The sequence below is a fragment of the Hippopotamus amphibius genome, chromosome 14 (genome assembly GCF_030028045.1).
Source record: "Hippopotamus amphibius kiboko isolate mHipAmp2 chromosome 14, mHipAmp2.hap2, whole genome shotgun sequence".
NCBI classification, from domain to species: Eukaryota; Metazoa; Chordata; class Mammalia; order Artiodactyla; family Hippopotamidae; genus Hippopotamus; species Hippopotamus amphibius.
In genome coordinates this window covers 47,791,189-47,812,753 of record NC_080199.1, presented here as the reverse complement: position 1 = coordinate 47,812,753, position 21,565 = coordinate 47,791,189, and the positions used below count along the sequence as shown (strand labels likewise).

Sequence of the window (21,565 nt, the reverse complement as noted above, 5' to 3'; positions counted from 1 at the left end):
TTTAATAAACAAGAGCTCTCTGGGGTTTGTTTCTTCTTTAGGGTCCATGCGCTTGAGTTTACATGCTCAAAGATGGCACATGGGAACTGATTATGATTCTCTCCCCTTGCGGTCCATCATGCAGATGTGCACAGGGATCAGATCTGACATACCTGCTCCAATTTTCAATGCTTTTTTCCCAGTGACCACATTAAGGCTGGTGAATTTTGTGTTGTTTTGTTCATTCAGTTACTGTGTTGACTGTAGTGCATCTTGAAGCTGATTTGGGCATTATACCTTACTTTTATTACTTGTTTTATTCATTGATGATATTGGAATCTTAAATGTTTATAAAAACAGAAAGATTAATTTGTAAATCTCAAGTTACAGTTAATTTAGATGCAGTCCTGTGAAAATGGTCCAGTATTGACAGAAGGATCACAAAGATGTACTGGGAAAACCTGTGAATGGGTCTCCTGTTTCTTGATAATTACAGAGTAAAGCTGTGAGGTTCAAGTCCTCTGATTTTTTTAAAATATGAAGGGTGAGGAAGGAAGACTTGTAAAACTTGGAAATTGAGACTGAGCCATATTTTATAATTCCTTATATTCAGGAAGCCTTCTGCAGGCATCGTCTGGAAGAAATCACATGAAATTTGATTTATACATGAATAAAGTCAAATTTACACCCCCTTATCTTCTGCCTTTAGAATTTTTGTTAGATAGATGTTCCCTTTTTATGTTTTGCAGGACAGGTATTTTTATTGTTGTAACAATTTTTGAATCTCTTCATATTAGTTAATATTAGTTCCCTCATCTTTTACTATGAAATGACTTATTCTTGTTTAATATACTTTGGAGACACTGATTGAATTTGCCTCATTATGCTTTTTTTGTGAGTGTTGTTGAAGTGTCTAGTTGATTTGTATAGATGTTGGGTTTTGTTTATGAGAAGAAAATCATATTCCTAATATTAGCATTAGTTGCTGGTAAATAAAAATAGTGTGTTGTAGTGAAGAGACTGCTAAACTGAGAATCAGAAGGCATTTTTGTTTTAATTTTGCATAGCTTAAGTTTGTATTTTGGGGCAAGTTTAGGTTGACATCTTTGGACATTCTTTTTTTCATCTGCAAAAATTAAACTTTATTTTTTAAGATCATTTCCAGTTGAGCTGACGTCTTACAATCTTTTACTTCTAAAGAGTTGCCTTTCTAGAAAACAAAGTATTTTATTAGTCATTGCATATTACTTCCCCACTGTAGGAATTTTGAAAGTTCTGTTTTTGTAATTACTCAGTCAGTGTTTAATATAGCACTCATATCCCTCTATGCACTGTTGCTTCCTGCAATAAAATTGGTCTCAACCTATACTGACCTCTCATCTTTTACCCATTTTCCAGCCAGAATATTCCAGGTTATTACATCTAGAATATGCTTTATACTTTTTTACTTCCTTGTTTTTGTTCCTGCTATTCCCTTTCTGTGCACTTTTTTCATTCCACAGCCATTTTAAGCCCCCATAACATTTTGTTTACAGTTATTTTGGTCTTGTATGATAGCTGTTTATGTGTTGTTTTATGCTTTATGTGAGACTGTAATCTCCTTGAAGATGTTTATTTTTCATCATTTTACTGATCTTATTACTGATTCACATAGTGATTTTCACATAAATAGGGGATTAATTAATTAATATTTGTAGAACTGAATTTGTAAGATGGTTAGTGCCAGATACAGTCAATTGCTGTGAATGGTGAAAAATTATCAGGGTAAGAAGGAAATGAACTTAGCCATTCTAAATAAAAGCAGTATTTTAGCCATCTGCAAACACTTGTATTCCATGGTCACTCGTGTACTATTTATTGCTGCCTCCCATGCATTTATTCTTACTGCCTCATCTACATACTTAACACTTCTTATTTTTTCTTTGTAACCCGCTTAACTCCTTACTTTCATTCATCATTGTAGTTTTAGCGCTGTCATGGTCATAAACTTTTAATAGTATCTAATTTTTTTAATACATTCTTGCTTTCATTGATAAATGCACTTTCCTTTTTTTTACCTCCTTGATCTTATTCATAGGCTTATTCATTTAATTTTCTATTGCTTTTTGTTTCTATTGCTCTCCTATTTACATTTCTTTTCACTTGCCCTTTTACTTTTGAGAAATCATTCACCCTGTGTTCATTCACCCTGTGTTCTTAAAGGCAAATGCTCTTTGGTTACTGTCTTTAGGTGTAAAGTTTACATTGACAGGTGTCTTAGAATCAGCTTAAGGTTGGGGGTTGATGGTGGAATTGCTGGCTATCAGGAAGAACCTGAGTTAGCTCTGTCAGACTAGTACTCCTTTATCTTTTCAGTGGGAGAATGTCTACAGTGGCAATGCTAGCACCAGAGCTTTGGTTAAAGGAGTATCTGATACTGATTACAAAAGATGCCAAATGTTAATGGGCAGATTTACAGGTGGACTTTTGGGGGGATGATACCCAAATTGTAGAATTTATCAAAGAATTTCAAAATGACTGTGTTGGGCGTGGGTAAATTGGTGGAGATGATTTTTCCCTCCTTTGGATTTAGTAATCTTTCTACCCTTGAATTAATTTTTTTGTTTTTTTTTAAACAATTTGCTTATTTATTTTATTTATTTATTAGCTGCATTGGGTATTCGTTGCTGCACACAGGCTTTCTCTAGTTGCGGAAAGTGGGGGCTACTCTTCATTGTGGTGTGTGGGCTCCTCATTGTGGTGGCTTCTCTTGTTGTGGAACACGGGCTCTAGGTGTGTGGGCTTCATTTGTTGTGAGACACAGGCTCAGTAGTTGTGACTCACGGGATTTAGAGCACAGGCTCGATAGTTATGTGTCATGGGCTTAATTGCTCTGTGGCATGTGGGATCTTCCCAGAGCAGGGCTCAAACCCGTGTCCCACTGCGCCATCTAGGAAGTCCTACCCTTGAATTAATTATTGTCTGCTACAGATACATGGTTGGTTTGGACTGAATAAGAAAGCAAAGGGTAATAAGATAATGAGTTAAAAAAAAAACTGAAAAGAGACAGGAAAAGTAAAAGATGTAAGGTAAAAGTTGCCTATCTTTGTGCAACTTGGAGTCAATAGTATTTACTGAAAGATTCTTGGGAACATTATGTTAGAGAAAGGGGACTTGAGAAGATAATGTGAGAAAGTAGCCCAGAGGAAAGTCTTGTTGGACTAAATTTAAAACTATATTTTTTTCAGGCCTATTTTTATAGCACATCTCATTCTCTAAGAGTGTACTGTATTACTAAATATTTAAGTCTGATATTGTATTTGTATAATAGTAAAGAGGAGCTCATTCATTCCTTAAGAAGTATATTGATGTTTAAATAGCTTTTCTCAGAAAACATATGGATACTTTTATTAACACAATATCCCTTTAAAGATATAAAAGAAGAAAAATATGCATTGTCTATCCTATTCTATTAGAGACAGTAAATAAACGGAGTATCCAGGACTCTTTCCCTAGTATTTGTAGTAGAAGCATTTTATAATAGAGAACAAAATTGCATGTAGACTTAAGAAAGTAATTTTGGTTAATTTTGATTTTAGAAAATATTAAGCCATTTATTTTATTTTAACAGGTATCTTTCAGATGAAGGCATTGAAGCTTGCACAAGTTCACCTGACAAAGTCAATATAAATGACATCATCCTGATTGCTCTCAATGTAGGTTTTATTTATTAACTTATCAACATTTTAAATCTGGAAACTATATTTAGGAAAAACATCTCAGAATAAACTGGATTTTATGATGAGTAAGGTGGAGAACACTTTTCATTTTTATTGTCCATTTTAAGTTACAGTAATATTTGTTGAGTTTGGTAATCTCATATAAGCCAATTATTAGAAATATATATTTCTTTAACAACTATCATACAGAATCCAATGAGAAATGGAAAACGTGCAGTTAAAACTCCTTTTTTTTTTCACCGTATGATCAGTTACAGAATCTCTTTACATTTACAGTAGCTATGTAGTAGCAGTAAAAACTGATCATATTCATGAAAACAAATTGACAGTTAATTTACATAGAAACTCTAGCTAGGTTATAGCTTCTTGACAGTTGTATTTTTTATTTCAAAACAACTTTTCCTGTTGATAAAAGTAGTGTATGTTGTATAAAATGACTACTTCAGAAAATACAGAAAAGTAAAATAAGAAAACGAAATAATTATTATGTTTTGGTGTATATTTCTTTGCAAGCTCTTTCCCTCTACCCATCTATTTACCTGAATCTATTCTATAATTGGGATTGACTTTTGGAGTTTTTTGAAGAGTTATAAAAATTATTTGAAGTACAGATGCAGGTAAATGAATATGCTTTTTTCAATCTTGCAGTTACCCCAGTGGGAGTGTTTTTTTTATATTGCCTTTACAATCACAGTCTATTAACAATCAAATTTATATACTATGACACATAATCAGTGATATTTAGGAGAGAATTACTGTCTGGTAAATCCATTATGTCACTGCAAAGTAGGTTTAGCATAAAGCAGAAAGGGTGGCAGCTGATAAGAACATATGAAATATAAATGTAAATATATAACTATGTATAACTTTTTCTTTTCAAATTACTTAACTTTATATTTATGTAATTAAACTTGGGTTTAAACATAAAATTTATATTTTTAAATTTGTAATTTTTTTAGCTGCTTTGAAATTTTATTCAAGACAGACTTTTTAGAAGTTATGCGTGTTGTCTGTGACTACAAATGGGCATATTTGCTAGACACTTTAACTTTCCTTGACTTGCACCCAAATTAGTGAATTTTATTTTCAAAAAATGTTGTAAAGAACCCTAGTTTATTTCTTTGCTCATTAAAAAGAAAATCTTGAAGATGAGAGGAAAAAGGCTTTGTGACAATCTTCTGTTGCTCTTTATTTTTCTTATTTGTATACATAGGTGAATAGCATTGAACTATCTATAAATTGGGTATGAAACTAAATAAAATAAATCAACATGAAGTATTTGTCCTGTGCACATGAGGTATATGATGATCGTTATCTTAGTGACTTAACTTGTCTTTATAATTTTCTTTAAAATATGTAGTTAAATACTCCAGTCCAAAGCTATTATGCTATATAATAGGATGAAAAAATACTTTTAATCAGGATGAAGTCTACACCAGACAAATAATATAATTTTCAAGTTTATAACCTCTAAATAAAATCAGTCATATATAGTATTTCTGCTGAATTTTTTTAACTTTTGAGTAATTGTGGGATGTTAATCACTAATTGAGAAAGACTTGCATTGTTAATTCATTGTTAATTCTTATACTTAACTTATTACATATTGGGAGGATAATCCATGCACAAGCTTTCTTATTTTCTTTTCCTCCTGTGGGGAACACACTGAATTTGTTCCTTTATCAAGCAGTGAGCAAAGCAATGGTATGTATACAGTTTTCCTGCTCAGGGAAGTCCATTAGACTTTTATTGGGCTGCTCAGGAAGGTACTCTCTATCTAGCATGAAACAAAATTCTAGACATCCCCAAAAAGCAGGTGTTTGCCATAAATCACATTGTTAATACAAATAATTTAGACAGTGAACCACATTTTCAGTTAGGGAATGGTTCAAGTGCCAAGTTTCCAGATGCCAGCTGAGGGCCAGCTTTGTAAGCAGGCTCCTGTAAAGACAGCTGCTCTGTAACTCTTTTCTGCATGAATTTTTATGTTGAAAGGAGGGAGCGTTCTTAATTTTTTAATCTGTAGAATGAAGAGTAAGGATATTAAGAAATAACCTTGCAATTCAGCATATACTTTTGGATTCAAATTCCTGAATTATTGAGAAAAAAATTAAATGATACCCTAGTCCTAAATTACTAAATAATATATAATAGTAAAATTTTTAAAAGATTATTTTAAACTTTCTTTTAAGATTCTGTATAATATAAAATGATTTGCCAAATAGATATTCTGCTGAACTTACTTGAAGATATAGTCAGGAATCTTGTGTGTGTGTGCACACGTGCATGTTATAGGTTAAATATTTCTATTGCATAATTGCTTATTCACTATAAATGTATTTTTGGACCCAGTTATCCTAGTGATCTTGATATAATGGCATCTGAATCATAGAATTGCCTTTGCAGAACTCATAAACTGACTTTGAATTTAGGATGTTTAAAGACTTGGTAGGTCATTTTCATCTTGCTAAGAACAATGAAATAACATTTCTTATATGTGTGTATGACATTTTAAAAGTTATGTGAACTTTGAATATATTGTCTCTTTTTAGCCTGACAACAACTTTGGAAGGTAGAATTGGTGATATATTTTCCATCTTACAGAGGAATAAATTAACTGGATTAAGAGAATTTCTGACATGTCCCAGGTCATATTAGTTAATTACAGTATGCAGTAAATCAAAGTTTAGGATTTTAGTCTAGTGCTCATTTCTACTCTATGTAAATGCCTCATTTTATTTTAAATTTTATAATTAGTGTTAAAAATCAGAAATGAAGGACCATGATGTATCATAAAATTTGTATATATTGTTTCTTATACATATTCAAATATTTCAGCTTTTGAGTGACTTCAAAATAATGCCTATCTTTTTTACGAACTGTTAGTTGTATTGCTGACTTGTTATATACATTCAGAAGATAACAATATGCATGTTTTATATTTACTAAAGTAAACATGATAGCTAACATTCATTAAATGCTTATTGTTTGCAACTCATTGTGCTGGGTGCTTCACATGTATTATATAATCTTCAAAACAATCCTAATATAGGAAATGCTAGTATAAGAAAGTATTTTTTCCCCCATATGTTGCTTAGTATTTTCAAATTGAAAAGGCTTGCAACTTGAGGTATGGTTTATAATTCTTTCACTTTATTATTGGATAAAGGCTACAAAAAGGATAAACCTGAAACATTGTTACACAAGTATTTGGATTTGGGGCTTAGTTTGTCTGGCAGTTCCATTCAGTGGGTTTTACTTTAGGAATGATCCTTGCATTGCATTGGGAAATAAATTATGAATTATGGTAGTAAAAGACTGGAGAGAATCTGTGAGGGTTGTATAACATGTATGCTTATTTCTTAAGCTGACCATATATGGATATTTCAAATAAGAGGATATTCTATTATTGTAGGTACTCAAAGAAGACTATCCTACTTCTCTATATGTAATCTTTTTATAATATAGTAATTTTAACCATCTAGTATTTTCCCCTTAAATCTAACATAAATTTCTCCCTTATCTTTTTGATTAAATGCACTCTAAGTCTGTTTTATTTTGCTCTTGAGGCAATGAAGAGCTTCTGTTTACTATATTTAAGGAATATCAAAACAGTACAAATTTAGTTATTAATCTAACCTCACTATCTCAAGCATCAAGATATTTTCTTAGCTTAAATAATTAGGCATTTTTCATGAGTAGTATTAATTTTCTGTTGAACAAATTTCTTACTATTCCTTTAGTTTTAACTTCTTAGAGAAGACAGAATCCTTAAAAATTCCATTTTTTTAAGGTAGACTGTGTAGTTGAAGTTTTGTTTTTATGTCAGAAATGCTACAACTTTGTTTATCTTAGTCCTTATGTTTTTCTTTTTATGTTTTGCTTTGGTTTGCTGAGTAATGTGTACTTGTGAATTTTCATGTAGTTAGTCATTTGTTCACCAACATCTATTTCTGTAATTTGTTCAAAAAGCAAATGAAATAAGTTTTTACTGTAGTACAGACTTACTGTGACTTCTTGCTGTTGCAGTGGTATTGTTCTCTGAAATATTTGTATGATACGTAGCTTTGTTATGAGTATCACAGCCTATAGAGTAATGTGTTTTCATGTCTCTGCAATCAAAGTTATATAGAATTTAATTGTCAAAAATATACTCTGTTTATATGTTAAAAGTACTCATTTGGTTTTGGATTGTGGCAATAATTTTTTAGTAAGACTGTGTAGTTTACATAAAGTCAAGTTTTGGATTTTAATGAAGAAGACTTAGTAAGTTAAAAGTGTACCCAAAGAAATATGACCAGATATGAATAAGGCCTTATATATTACTGTTCAATTTACTGGTATACTATGGACAATCTATATTTGGGACTGTGTTATTTGAAAAGATTATATATATATATAGATCTCATAATCAGTTGAAAGACATTTATTTCAATTTTGTTCCACAAACCTTAAGTAATTTTATCTTCTGTTTGTGAGTGAGATTAGATTTAGATTCACTTTTCTCTATAATTTTATTTTAATAACAATATTTTTATTTTAGACAGATTTGAGAACAATTGGCAAGAAATTCCTCCCCAGTGACATCAATGGTGGAAAGGTAGAAAAGGTAAAGAAAAATGTTAACTTCCTAAATTATGCTAAGTACAATAAATATGAACATCTGCTAAATCACTGGAATTATTTTTTGTCAGTGAAGACTGCAACTTCAGAATATTTTGGAGGTGAACAAGTCACAGAGGTATCATTATAGTGACTTCCTATACACATGGAAAATTATTAAAACTTTTAAACTTTTGGTGACTTTTCAACATTTAGAAAAAAGCTTTTGTTTTGGGAATTATAACAATGACACACTTACGTGTGAGACTTAGATATTATTGAAGCTCAGGACAAGGACATTTTTGAATCTTTTTATTTTAGTTACCTGTTACCATATTTATTTAATGAACTTATTAATATAAAAGTATAAGATTGTGAGAGGATGTTAGGAGCAATTTGGCAAAGCCATGCATTTAGTTACTACTATATCATTTTGCATAACACACATATGTATTCATAATATGAATTTTTTCAGTGATTTTTTTAAAATACAAGGATACTTTTTTTTATCTCAACTTGGTAAAGTTTCTTTTTTTTTCTTTTATTTTTCTTAAACATACAATAAACTGCATATATTTAGAGCATACAGTTTGGTATCCCAATCTCCCAATTCATTCCCCCCCAATCCTCCCTGCTTTCCCCACTTGGTGTCCATATGTTTGTTTTCTACATCTGTGTCTCTATTTCTGCCTTGCAAACTGGTTGACTTGTACCATTTTTCTATATTCCGCATATATGTGTTAATATACAATATTTGTTTTTCTCTTTCTGACTCACTTCACTCTGTATGACAGTCTCTAGGTCCATCCATGTCTCTAAGAATGTCCTGGTTTCATTGCTTTCTACAGCTGAGTAATATTCCATTGTATATATGTACCACATCTTTTTTATCCATTCATATGTTGATGGACATTTAGGTTGCTTCCATGTCCTGGCTATTGTAAATAGTGCTGCAGTGAATATTGGAGTTGCATGTGTCTTTTAGAATTATGGTATTCTCTGGGTATATGCCCAGCAGTGGGATTGCTGGGTCACATGGTAACTCTATTTTTCGTTTTGCAAGGAACCTCCGTACAGTTCTTCATAGTGGCTGTATTAAGTTACATTCCCACCAACAGTACAAGAGGGTTCCCTTTCCTCCATACCCTCTCCAGCATTTACTGTTTGTCGATTTTCTGCTGATGCCCATTCTAACCAGTGTGAGGTGATAGATACCTCATTGTAGTTTTGATTTGCATTTCTCTAATAATTAGTGATGTTGAGCAGCTTTTCATGTGCCTCTTGGCCATCCATATGTCTTCTTTGGAGAAATGCCTATGTAGGTCTTCTGCCCATTTTTTGATTGGGTTGTTTATTTTTTTGATATTGAGCTGCATGAACTGTATATATTTTGGAGATTATTCCTTTGTTGATTCGTTTGCAAATATTGTCTCCCATTCTGAGGGCTGTCTTTTCATCTTGTTTATAGTTTCCTTTGCTGTGCAGAAGCTTTGAAGTTTCATTAGGTCCCACTTATTTATTTTTGTTTTTATTTCCATTACTCTAGGGGGTGGATCAAAAAAGATCTTGCTGTTGTTTACGTCGAAGAGTGTTCTTCCTATATTTTCCTCTAGGAGTTTTATAGTTTCTGGCCTTCCATTTAGGTCTTTTATCCATTTTGAGTTTATTTTTGTGTAAGGTGTTAGGGAGTGTTCTAATTTCATTCTTTTACATGTAGCTGTCCAGTTTTCCCAGCACCACTTATTGAAGAGGCTGCCTTTTCTCCATTTTATATCCTTGACTCCTTTATCATAGATTAGCTGACCATAGTTTATCTCTGGGCCTTCTAGCCTGTTCCATTGATCTATATTTCTGTTTTTGTGCCAGTACCATACTTGATTACTGTATCTTTGTAGTATAGTCTGAAGTCAGGGAGTTTGATTCCTCCAGCTCCATTTTTCTCCCTCAAGATTGCTTTGGCTATTCAGGGTCTTTTGTGTCTCCATACAAATTTTAGGATTTTTTGTTCTAGTTCTGTAAAAAATGCTATTGGTAATTTGATAGGGATTGCATTGAATCTGTAAATTGCTTTGGGTAGGATAGTCATTTTCACAATGTTGATTCTTCCAATCCAAGAACATGGTATGTCCCTCCATCTGTTTGTGTCATCTTTGATTTCTTTCATCAGTGTCTTATAGTTTTCTGAGTACAGGTCTTTTACCTCCTTAGTTAGGTTTATTCCTAGGTATTTTATTCTTTTTGTTGCAATGGTGTATGGGATTGTTCCCTTAATTTCTCTTTCGGATCTTTCATTGTTAGTGTATAGAAGTGGAAGAGATTTCTGCACATTAATTTTGTATCCTGCAACTTTACCAAATTCATTAATTAGCTCAGGTAGTTTTCTGGTGGCATCTTTAGGATTTTCTGTGTATAGTATCATGTCATCTGTGAACAATGACAGTTTTACTTCTTTTCCAATTTGGATTCCTTTTATTTCTTTTTCTTCTCTGATTGCTGTGGCAAGGACTTCCAAAACTATGTTGAATAGTCATGGCGAGAGTGGACATCCTTGTCTTGTTCCTGATCTTAGAGGGAATGCTTCCAGTTTTTCACCATTGAGAATGATGTTTGCTATGGGTTTGTTGTATATGGCCTTTATTATGTTGAGGTAGGTTCCCTCTATGCCCACCTACTGGAGAGTTTTTATCATAAATGGATGTTGAATTTTGTCAAAAGCTTTTTCTGCATCTATTGAGACAATCATATGGTTTTTATCCTTCAATTTGTTGTTATGATGTATCACATTGGTTAATTTGCATATATTGAAAAATCTTTGCATTCCAGGGATAAACCCCACTTGATCATGGTGTATGATCCTTTTAATGTGTTCTTGGATTCTGTTGGCTAGTATTTTGTTGTGGATTTGTGCATCTAAATTTGTCAGTGATATTGGTCTGTAATTTTCTTTTTTTTTTTTAGTATCTTTGTCTGGTTTTGGTATCAGGGTGATGGTGGCCTCATAGAATGAGTTTGGAAATGTTCCTTCCTCTGCAGTTTTTTGGAAGAGTTTGAGAAGGATGGGTGTTAGCTCTTCTCTAAATGTTTGATAAAATTCACCTTGAATCCTTCTGGTCCTGGACTTCTGTTTGTTGGGAGATTTTTAATCACAGTTTCAATTTCATTACTTGTGATTGGTCTGTTCATATTTTCTATTTCTTCCTGATTCAGTCTTGGAAGGTTATACCTTTCTAAGAATCTGTCCATTTCATCCAGGTTGTCCTTTTTATTGGCATACAGTTGCTTGTAGTAATCTCTTATGGTGCTTTTTATTTCTGTGGTGTCTGTTGTAACTTCTCCTGTTTCATTTCTAATTTTATTGATTTGAGTCCTCTCCCTCTTTTTCTTGATGAGTCTTGCTAGAGGTTATCAGTTTTATTTATCTTCTCAAAGAACCAGCTTTTAGTTTTATTGATTTTTGCTGTTGTTTCCTTTGTTTCTATTTCATTTATTTCTGCTCTGATCTTTATGATTTCTCTCCATCTACTAACTTTGGGTTTTGTTTACTCTTCTTTCTCTAGTTTCTTTAGGTGTGAGGTTGGATGTTTACTTGAGACTTTTCTTGTTTTGAGGTAGGATTGTATTGCTATAAACTTCCCTCTTAGAACTGCTTTTGCTGCATCCCATTGTCATTTCTCTCTAGTATTTTTTTGATTTCCTCTTTGATTTCTTCAGTGATCTGAAGGTTACTTGTAGCGTATTGTTTAGCCTCCATGTGTTTGTGCTTTTTACAGTTTTTTTCCTGTAACTGATTTCTAATCTCATAGCATTGTGGTCAGAAAAGACACATGATACAATTTCAGTTTTCTTGAATTTACCAAGGCTTGATTTATGACCCAAAATGTGATCTATCCTGGAAAATGTTGCATGTGCACTTGAGAAGAATGTGTAATCTGCTGTTTTTGTGTGTTAATGTCCTATATGTATCTATTAAATCAAGCTGATTTTGTGCGTCATTTAAAGCTTGTGTTTCCTTATTAATTTTGTGTGGATGATCTGTCCATTGGTGTAAGTGGGGTGTTAAAGTCCCCCACTATGATTGTGTTACTGTTGATTTCCTCATTCATAGTTGTTAGTATTTGCCTTATGTATTGAGGTGTTCCTATATTGGATACATATATATTTATAATTGTTATCTCTTCTTCTTGGATTGATCCCTTGATCTTTATGTAGTATCCTTTCTTGTCCCTTGTAACATTTTTTATTTTAAAGTCTATTTTATCTGATATGAGTATCACTACTCCAGCTTTCTTTTGATTTCCATTTGCATGGAACATCTTTTTCTACCCCTCACTGTCAGTCTGTATGTGTGCCTAGGTCTGAAGTGGGTCTCTTGGAGACAGCATATGTATGGGTCTTGTTTATGTATCCATTCAGCCAGTCTGTGTCTTTTGGTTGGTGCATTTAGTCCATTTACATTCAAGGTAATTATTGATATGTATGTTCCTATTACCATTTTCGTTGTTGTTTTTATAGGTCCTTTTCTTCTCTTATGTTTCCCACATAGAGAAGTTCCTTTAGCATTTGGTGTAGGGCTGGTTTGGTGGTGCTGAATTCTCTTAGCTGTTGCTTGTCTGTAAAGCTTTTGATTTCTCCATCGAATCTGAATGAGATCCTTGCTGGGTAGAGTATTCTTGGTTGTAGGTTCTTCCCTTTCATCACTTTAAATATATTGTGGCATTCCCTTCTGGCTTGCAGAGTTTCTGCTGAGAAATCAGCTGTTACCCTTATGGGAGTTCCGTTGTATGTTATTTGTCATTTTCCCTTGCTGCTTTTAATAACTTTTCTGTGTCTTTAATTTTTGTCAATTTGACTACTATATGTCTTGGTGTGTTTCTCCTTGTGTTTATTCTGCCTGGGACTCTCTGCACTTCCTGGACTTGGGTAGCTATTTCCTTTCCCATGTTAAGGAAGTTTTCAACTAGAATCTCTTCCAGTATTTTCTCAGGTCCTTTCTCTCTCTCTTCTCCTTCTGGGACCCCTATGATGCGAATGTTGGTGCGTTTAATGTTGTCCCAGAGGTCTCTTAGGCTGTCTTCAGTTCTTTTCATTCTTTTTCCTAATTCTTTTCCGCATCAGTGATTATCACCATTCTGTCTTCCAGGTCACTTATTCATCCTTCTGCATCAGTTAATCTGTTATTTGTTCCTTCTAGTGTATTTTTCATTTCAGTTATTGTGTTGCATATGTGTGTTTGTTTGTTCTTTAATTCTTCTAGGTCTTTGGTAAACTTTTCTTGCAACCTTTCAATCTTTGCATCCAGTCTTTTTTCAAAGTCCTGGATCATCTTCATCATCGTTATTCTGAATTCTTTTTCTGGAAGTTCCTATGTCCTCTTCATTTAGTTGTTTTTCTGGTGTTTTATCTTGTCCCTTCATCTGGTACAAAGTCTTTTGCCTTTTCATTTTTCCCATCTTTCTTTGCCTGTGGTTTTTAGTTCCACAAGACAAAGTACTGCTGATAATGCTTGATACTGCTGTCTGCCCTCTTGTGGAGGAAGCTATCTAGGAGGCTCTGAGTGCTTCCTCATGGGAGGGGCTGATGGTGGGTTGGGCTGGGTAGGTAGAGCTCAGTAAAACTTTAATCTGATTTGGTGGGTGGAGCTCAGTGAAACTTTAATGTGCTTGTCTGTCGATGGGTGGGCTGTGTTCCCACCTTGTTGGTTGTTTGGCCTGAGTATACCCAGCACTGGAGCTTACAGGCTCTTTGATGGGGCTGATGGCAGACTCTGGGAGGGCTCACACCAATGAGCACTTCCCAGAAGCACTGCTGCCAGTGCCCCTGTCTCCTCAGTGAGCCATAGCTGCCTCCCACCTCTGCAGGCAACCCTCCAACACCAGCAGGTAGGTCTGGTTCAGTCTCACTGCTCCTTCCCCCTGGGTCCTGGTGAGCACACTTTTTTGTGTGCCCTCCAAGAGTAGAGTCTCTGTTTCCCTCAGTCCTGTGGAGGTCCTGCAATCAAATCCTGCTGGCTTTCAATGTCTGATTCTCTGGGGGTTCCTCCTCCTGTTGCTGGACCCCCAGGTTGGGAAGCCTGGCGTGGAGCTCAGAACCCTCACTTTAGTGGGTGGACTTCTTTGGTATAACTGTTCTCCAACTTGTGAGTCACCCATCCAGCATTTATGGAATTTGATTTTAACGTGATTGTGCCCCTCCTACCATTTCATGGCAGCTTCTCCTTTGTCTCTGGATGTGGGAGTGTCTTTTTTGGTGAGTTCCAATGTCTTTCTGTCGATGATTGTTCAGCGGTTACTTGTAATTCCGGTGCTCTTGCAAGAGGGAGTGAACACATGTCCTCCTACTCTGCCATCTTGATTCCTTTCCTAAGGATACAATTTTTTTTTTTTGGGGGGGGGTACACCAAGTTCAATCCTCTGTTTTTATACACATATCCCCGTATTCCCTCCCTTCCTTGACTTCCCCCCCTTGAGTCCCCCCCACCCTCCCTGCCCCAGTCCTCTAAGGCGTCTTCCATCCTCGAGTTGGACTCCCTTTGTTATACAACAACTTCCCACTGACTATCTATTTTACAGTTGGTAGTATATATATGTCTATGCTACTCTCTCGCTTCATCTCAGCTTCCCCTTCACCACCTGCCCCCTCCCATACCTCGAGTTCTCCAGTCCATTCTCTGTATCTGCGTCCTTGTTCTTGTCACTGAGTTCATCAGTACCATTTTTAGATTCCGTATATGTGAGTTAGCATACAATATTTGTCCTCCTCTTTCTGACTTACTTCACTCTGTATGACAGATTGTAGTTCTATCCACCTCATTACATATAGCTCCGTCTCATCCCTTTTTATAGCTGAGTAATATTCCAATGTGTATATATGCCACATCTTCTTTATCCATTCATTTGTTGGTGGGCATTTAGGTTGCTTCCATGTCCTGGCTATTGTAAATAGTGCTGCAATAAACATTATGGTACAAGTTTCTTTTGGGATTATGGTTTTCTTTAGGATACAATTTTTAGATGCCAACTAGTCCATCTTTTACTTCTTATTCATTTATATTCATTTTCTTCTTTTTATTTGAAAATACATTTAAATTGTGTCCACCAAGACATACGTGCTGTTGCTCACTTTTTGAACTATTAAGGAACATCATTATCTGTAATTTAAATAAATACTTTGAATGTGTATGTTTTGTGTTTGAATAAGTATTCTTATCATTTTAACAGTCAGATATTTAAGATAGTTGCTGAACTTCAGATATTTTAAATTTTAGAAAACTGTAAAAGTTTTGTAATATAACAAAATATTTTTCACATTTTCTAAATATTGGTCCCTTATGCAGTAGATGGAATAATTTAGCTGGAAAGAAAACAAGAGTTTATTTTATAATCTACTCTAGTTTTTGAAGCAGGTACTCAGAGAAGAGAGTTCTTCAAACTCCTCAGCAATTCATTTTAATGTTTAACAACACTCTGTGTCAGCAAACTTTAATTGTATTTTATGCTAAATCTCTTGTGCTGTAACTTGAAGTCCATAATATCTTCTTTATCTTCCCTCAAGGGAAATGGAGAACATCTGGTTACCTTCCCTGGTGAATAATTCTTCATATACTTGAAGCCTTGTAAATGTCACTGCGACAGGTTTCTTTTCGCTAAAGCCAACTATCTTGGTTCCTCTGTTTATTTTGTCTCAGGCATTCCATTCATCTTTATTATTCTTCTTGATGTCCTCTCTATTTCCTTACATTCCTTTTTCTGGTTGTGGTAGTAGTTTTCAGACCTAAATGTACATCAGAATCATCCTGAGGCCTGGCTAGAACACAGATTGCTGGCTTGTCACCTCCTCCTCTCCCACTCTTCTGTTTCCACTGAACTGGGATAAAGCCTGAGAATTTGTACTGTGAACAAGTTTCTGTGGGATGTTGATTCTGCTGGTCTGGGAAGCATACTTAGAAAACTTATAGACCTCCAAATTAGGCAACAGTCTTGGACAGGTTTGATGAATGCAAAAATTCTTTACAGGAAAAGCCATTAACATTAGAGCAGTGCCTGCACATCCTTATACTAGTTTATTTAAGAAAACCAGCATTCTGAATTATTGATTTTCCATTTTTTCTTTATGTGTCTTTAGGGATTCTCAGAACCTATCTCTGCTATAAGCTCAGAGGAAAGATACTGATAAGAGTTTTCTCTGCTTCCTCCAACTTCGCAGAGCATTTTTGCTTCAAAAAGTTTTAGAAGTGGTCTCTTTAGAATTTCCTTTGAATGTAGCTAACAACAATAAAATATAACTTAGAATATTTGAATTTAGAGTTTTCTGTGCCTAATTTTATCCTTTGAAATATTCTTAATGCTGATGTGGCTTTAGTTTATACAGAAAATGAGAAGATACAAAATAAGCTCTTTTCACATGAAACAAATTGAGTGGGATACCCTCTTTGCAGTCTTCCCCTTTGATTATATTTTTTCTTTCATTACCTGCTTCAGACACCAAATATAATTCTCTTCACAGTATTAGTGAAGATGTTTTGAAAAATAATTTTGATAGAAACTTTAGAAGCCAACCCCCAGGAATTACTTATTTTATTTGCCTTTGGTTAAAACTTCATACATTATATAAAAATATAACAACTTTTAGGCAAAAGTAAATGTTTAAGGAATATATTTTTGACATGAATTGAATTACTTGTGCTTCTTTGTCTGTAAAATAAGACTAATACAGTAAAAGTTACTTTATTTGCGCCTTTACTAGAATGCTGTATTACCCAGCACTTCAGCATGTGAATGGTGGTGGACTCATTAAGACATGGCTCTAGATGTTAAAATTATGTATGTTATAGTTCTTGTTTAAAATAAATTTTAAATAAAAAATTTAAATAGATTTTATTTTAATCTGTGCATAAGATAAGCAGAGTTATTTGAAGAAGTAATCTGCCTGTTCCGTGAACATGTCAGATTTTGGTATAAAATAATATTATTTTCTAATTTTCTTTAAATAGTGAAAAGTAATGAATGAAAGAACTGAATTACCTAGTGATCTTCCAAGCAGATTATACTAGAAACTAATTTTGCAAAAACTAACTTAGATAGAAATTTTAAAATGTGAGATAGACTAGCTGTCCCAGGAAGCAGAGGCATGGTTTTGATGTGGAGATATGATGTGGAGGGGGAAAATAAAACAATAGGAGCTGGTAACATATTGGACAGATACAGATTTTAGAATTATTGGGCTGGATTTAAATCCTGATTCTTCTGCTTATTATGTTTTTATGACTTCTGGCAAGTTATTTAATCTTGCCAGATTTTAATTTTCTTATCATTCAAATATTGTCTCCCTGTGACATTGAAGAATTAAATGAAATAATCTGTGTGACATACTAAATGGAATGCAATATGTATGACAGGTATTGAGCATTATGAGACATTTAGGGTGGTATTTTTGTCCTGAAGATCTAAGAATGCATGAATATTTATTACCTCAGTTGGGTATCTTGTTACTGAGAGATCTCTAGGGTAATCCAATAAATGAAGTGAAGCGAATGGATACTTCATTATTGACTGCGTTTTGGCCCCAAATCCTAATGCAGAACTTTATTACTTGAGCTAGGTTGTTCTTAGTATAACAGAATCAAAGTAGGCCAAAGTCCAGCTCTGACTGTTTCCGCTAAGTTGCATGCCTGCTTGTGATATTATCACTCCTAAGAGAGAGAAAGCCAAAGGAAAAAGTATTGGAGAGCATTTGAGAGAAGAGAAGAGGCTTTTAGGAGCTACTTGCATTAGCCTTGTGTGGGCCCTTTAAAAGGGCCATAGTCCTGTGTCTTCCAGCCCCCTTGGAAGCTTATTCATTCGGCTGGAGGCTCCATACTATGCAGTAGAGATTCCCCAAGACCAGAGCAGTAATCCTCTTTAGAGACAGATTAAAGGAATGTAGAGAGGAGTCTTCAGACTTCCTCTCCTGAGGAGGCCAAAAGTAAATGCTTATATGGTGTGTGTTGTTATTATCATAATTTTTTTAATCATAATTAATAAGACTTAGGTAACAGCATTTTCAGCATTTGGGAAGGAAGCGTGGAGAGAGCTGTCCTCAAGTTTGTAGTTAGGAGAAGACAGTTAATCCTGGAACATTGGATTTACATGTGTTTTGTTCTAAGACAAACTGGGACCTTCAGAAGGGCATTGTCATCTGGAGTTTGAAACTGAAGTCTTAATAATTCCATTAGTTATCACCGATTATTTTGGGCAGAAGTAGGATGGCAAAAAAAATGCAAGTAACTTGGTTGTTAATTAATGTAATAGTTTTGTTCACATTCTTTTCTCTTTCCTCCCATTCTCTTCTTAATATTATTTTGCAGTTTCCATATTTTCTCCATAAAGTTGCTTGCAACTTTAACCTTAATACAGAGACTTCAGACGCATTTAAAAAGTGGTGAGAGTGGAAAGATGATACTTTTCTCCAGGTTTCTAAGCTTAAGGTAGATTTCCCCATTGGCAGTTTATGTTTGATTTTTAGGCCATAAAGCTTTTTAGCATGGAGCATTATGTGCCAGGGAAGCCATATACTGCAACTTCTGAGTTTTTCAGGGCTGGCTTTGTATTTCTAGATATTACGAGGTCCTGGAATATTTAGCTTGTATGCTAAAAATCATGGAAAAAAATCACGACAATAAGGAAGTAAAACTATACTTTCTATAAAACTGTTTAATATTTTTCATATTCTTCTCCATAATATTTTGCTGTAATTTTCATAGCTTCAGCCTCTGAACCAAGGTGTAAATATTAATTAAAAAATATAGGTTAATGTAAAAATGCTTTATTACCAGTCCAGCTATGTGAGGACTTTTATGCATTACTGTGAAGCCCTAACAGGAAAGACTTTTCAGATCTGTGTTTATTTTTATTCATGTAAGTTCTAGGACTGACAGGTTGTAAATGTGAAACTGATTAAAGACCTAATTTTTCCATACAGAAGTGACTGTCTCAAAGCCTCAGCAATACCGACATCAACCACAAGATGGCTTCACTGCCTTAAAATTCAAACTGAATGCCCTCTTACCCTTAGACAGTATAGAACTTGGATGTTTTTAAAAAGAAGAATAATTGAAACATGTTTTAAGTTTTAGTTTAATAAATTATGTCATGTTTCATATATGTTAATCTGTTCTGTGCTAAATAATACGATTTACCAGTGTTTAGTGAGTTATTAAAATTAAACATGCACTTTTAATTTTAGAAAAAATGGATTACTGAAACTGATTTTACTGTGCTTAATTTACAAGTGCTTATTGGTAATTATTAGTAGGACTTCTGTGGAGTTTAAAAACAACTGCACACAACAATGTATAGAATATATATTAGACAGATACTTCTGATAATTGAAAAACAAACTGTTCATTTTTTTTTTTTTAAATTCTCCCAGAGAACAAAAAGCTATATAAAGGTGAAGGATGGAAATAGGCACATGACACATTGGAATAAGTGTTACTTTTGACTGGAGTCCCACAATGTTTTTCTTGTCATTGATTGGCTGTAATTACCCTGATTGATTAAGAGAAAATTATGTGTTGTGCTAATACTTTGATGTATAAATTGATGCTTTTTCAGGTGATCTTAAGTTTGGGAAAACCTATTCAAGATTATGTTGTCTTTTTGTCAATACTAGGCATTTATGATACCCTGTTTTTAGATTTTCTAAGGGGTAGATACTTTTGGGTCTTCTAGTAGGTATACCACCATATTTATGTTTCAGAAAGTTTTTCATTTATTATTTATTTATTTATCTATCCATTTAAACTCTCTTGATGTATATGAATATCATTTGAAAAATCTGAGATCAGGATTAGGAACTACCTTCCCAAAGCTATTTCTTTCAGTGTTCCTTTTGCTTTTAACCTGCTTTCTTTTTGACCTTTATTGGTACAAGCCCCTGACTTACCTAGGAGAACCCTGGTTTTCAGTAAACACTTCTTCTCCTCTTTCTCTTTATTGAGAACCTACTTTGTGCCAGGTCCCACGTTAAATAATCTGTGTAATCTTCAGAACAGCAGTGAAAAATGGAAATTATTACCAACCTCTATTTTACTTTAGAGATGAGGGAACTGCAGCTTCTCTAAAATCATAGTCTTTTGTTGCTACAGGACCTTAATAATTTCCATGTGAATTGAATGTTCTTCCCTCAGCTGTCAGGCAAACGGCTATTTAGTCTTCAAATTCCAACTCAATGCCACTTCTCTTCTAATTTTCTTGACCTCTTTGGAACAGAATTAATTAAAAAATTTTTTTCCTAATTTTTTATTTAATTAAACTAAATATTTGGCTGTGTTAGGTCTTTGTTGCTGCGGCAGGCTTTCTCTAGTTGTGGTGAGCAGGGGCTACTCTTTGTTGTGGTGCACGGGCTTCTCATTGCTGTGGCTTCTCTTGTTGGGAGCAGGGGCTCTAGACGTGCAGGCTTTAGTCGTTGTGGCACGTGGGCTCAGTAGTTGTGATGCACAGGCTTAGTTGCTCAACGGCATGTGGAATCTTCCCGGACCAGGGATCAAACCCATGTCCCCTGCATTGGCAGGAGGATTCTTAATTACTGTGCCACCAGGGAAGTCCCCAGAATTAATTTTTAAGAAGTAATATTCCCATTGCCCTTTATACCCTCATGTTTTTAGTATGTAACGAATTTTATCATAGTTTTAGAATGTGTAATAGAAAGAAGACAGACTTCGGTATGAGGCATATCTGAGTTTGAACTCTAATTCTACCTGTTACTGGCTTAGTAACCTATGTGAAAATACCTTACCCTATGCTCTCATTTTTCTCATTTAAGACACACAAATTATCCTAATATACTTTTTAGTTCTGGAGGTAAATTAAATAACATGTAAATATCCTGCCACATTTTCTGGTGTATCTAGTAAGTGCTAAATAAATTGTAGTAAAAACACAAGGAAACTTCTTTATCAAGCGATTTTTGAATGTATGTTTGTGCTAAGTGCAGGCGCTGCAAGGATCAACAAGACAGCCCCTGCCTTCTTGAAGCACATGGCCTAATAAGAGATCAGGATACCAACGATGTCAGTATGGTGGAGCAAATGCTATGTCAGAGTACATATAAGGAAGGGGCAGCCATCTCAGCTTGGTGAGCTTAGTGGGATGAGGTGGAGAGGTTGCTTTTTTTGTAGACTTAAGTTTTTAGACTTGTATTTCTTAGTAAGGGAATAATAGGCAGATGCCCATCTAGGGGCACATTTAACATCTAATGGTGGGAGGATGTATCTGGTGTGTATATAA

At 34.4% G+C, this 21,565-nt stretch overlaps 1 protein-coding gene across 6 annotated transcripts in view; it reads left to right on the top strand.

Moving 5' to 3' along the window:
- The window catches only part of TDRD3 (tudor domain containing 3), a 173,251-nt gene that overhangs the window by 54,585 nt on the left and 97,101 nt on the right, over window positions 1-21,565 (top strand). For 4 of the 6 annotated variants that reach the window (XR_009048983.1, XM_057707175.1, XM_057707176.1 and 1 more), the window contains exons 2-3: window positions 3,590-3,674; window positions 8,242-8,307. Coding sequence is in view for 2 of the 6 variants with exons in the window: in XM_057707175.1 (XP_057563158.1) it covers window positions 3,590-3,674; window positions 8,242-8,307 (151 nt within the window). In the remaining 4 variants the exon portion in view is untranslated. The remainder of the gene's footprint in view (window positions 1-3,589; window positions 3,675-8,241; window positions 8,308-21,565) is intronic. The other 2 variants (XM_057707178.1, XM_057707177.1) reach the window with 1 other exon arrangement.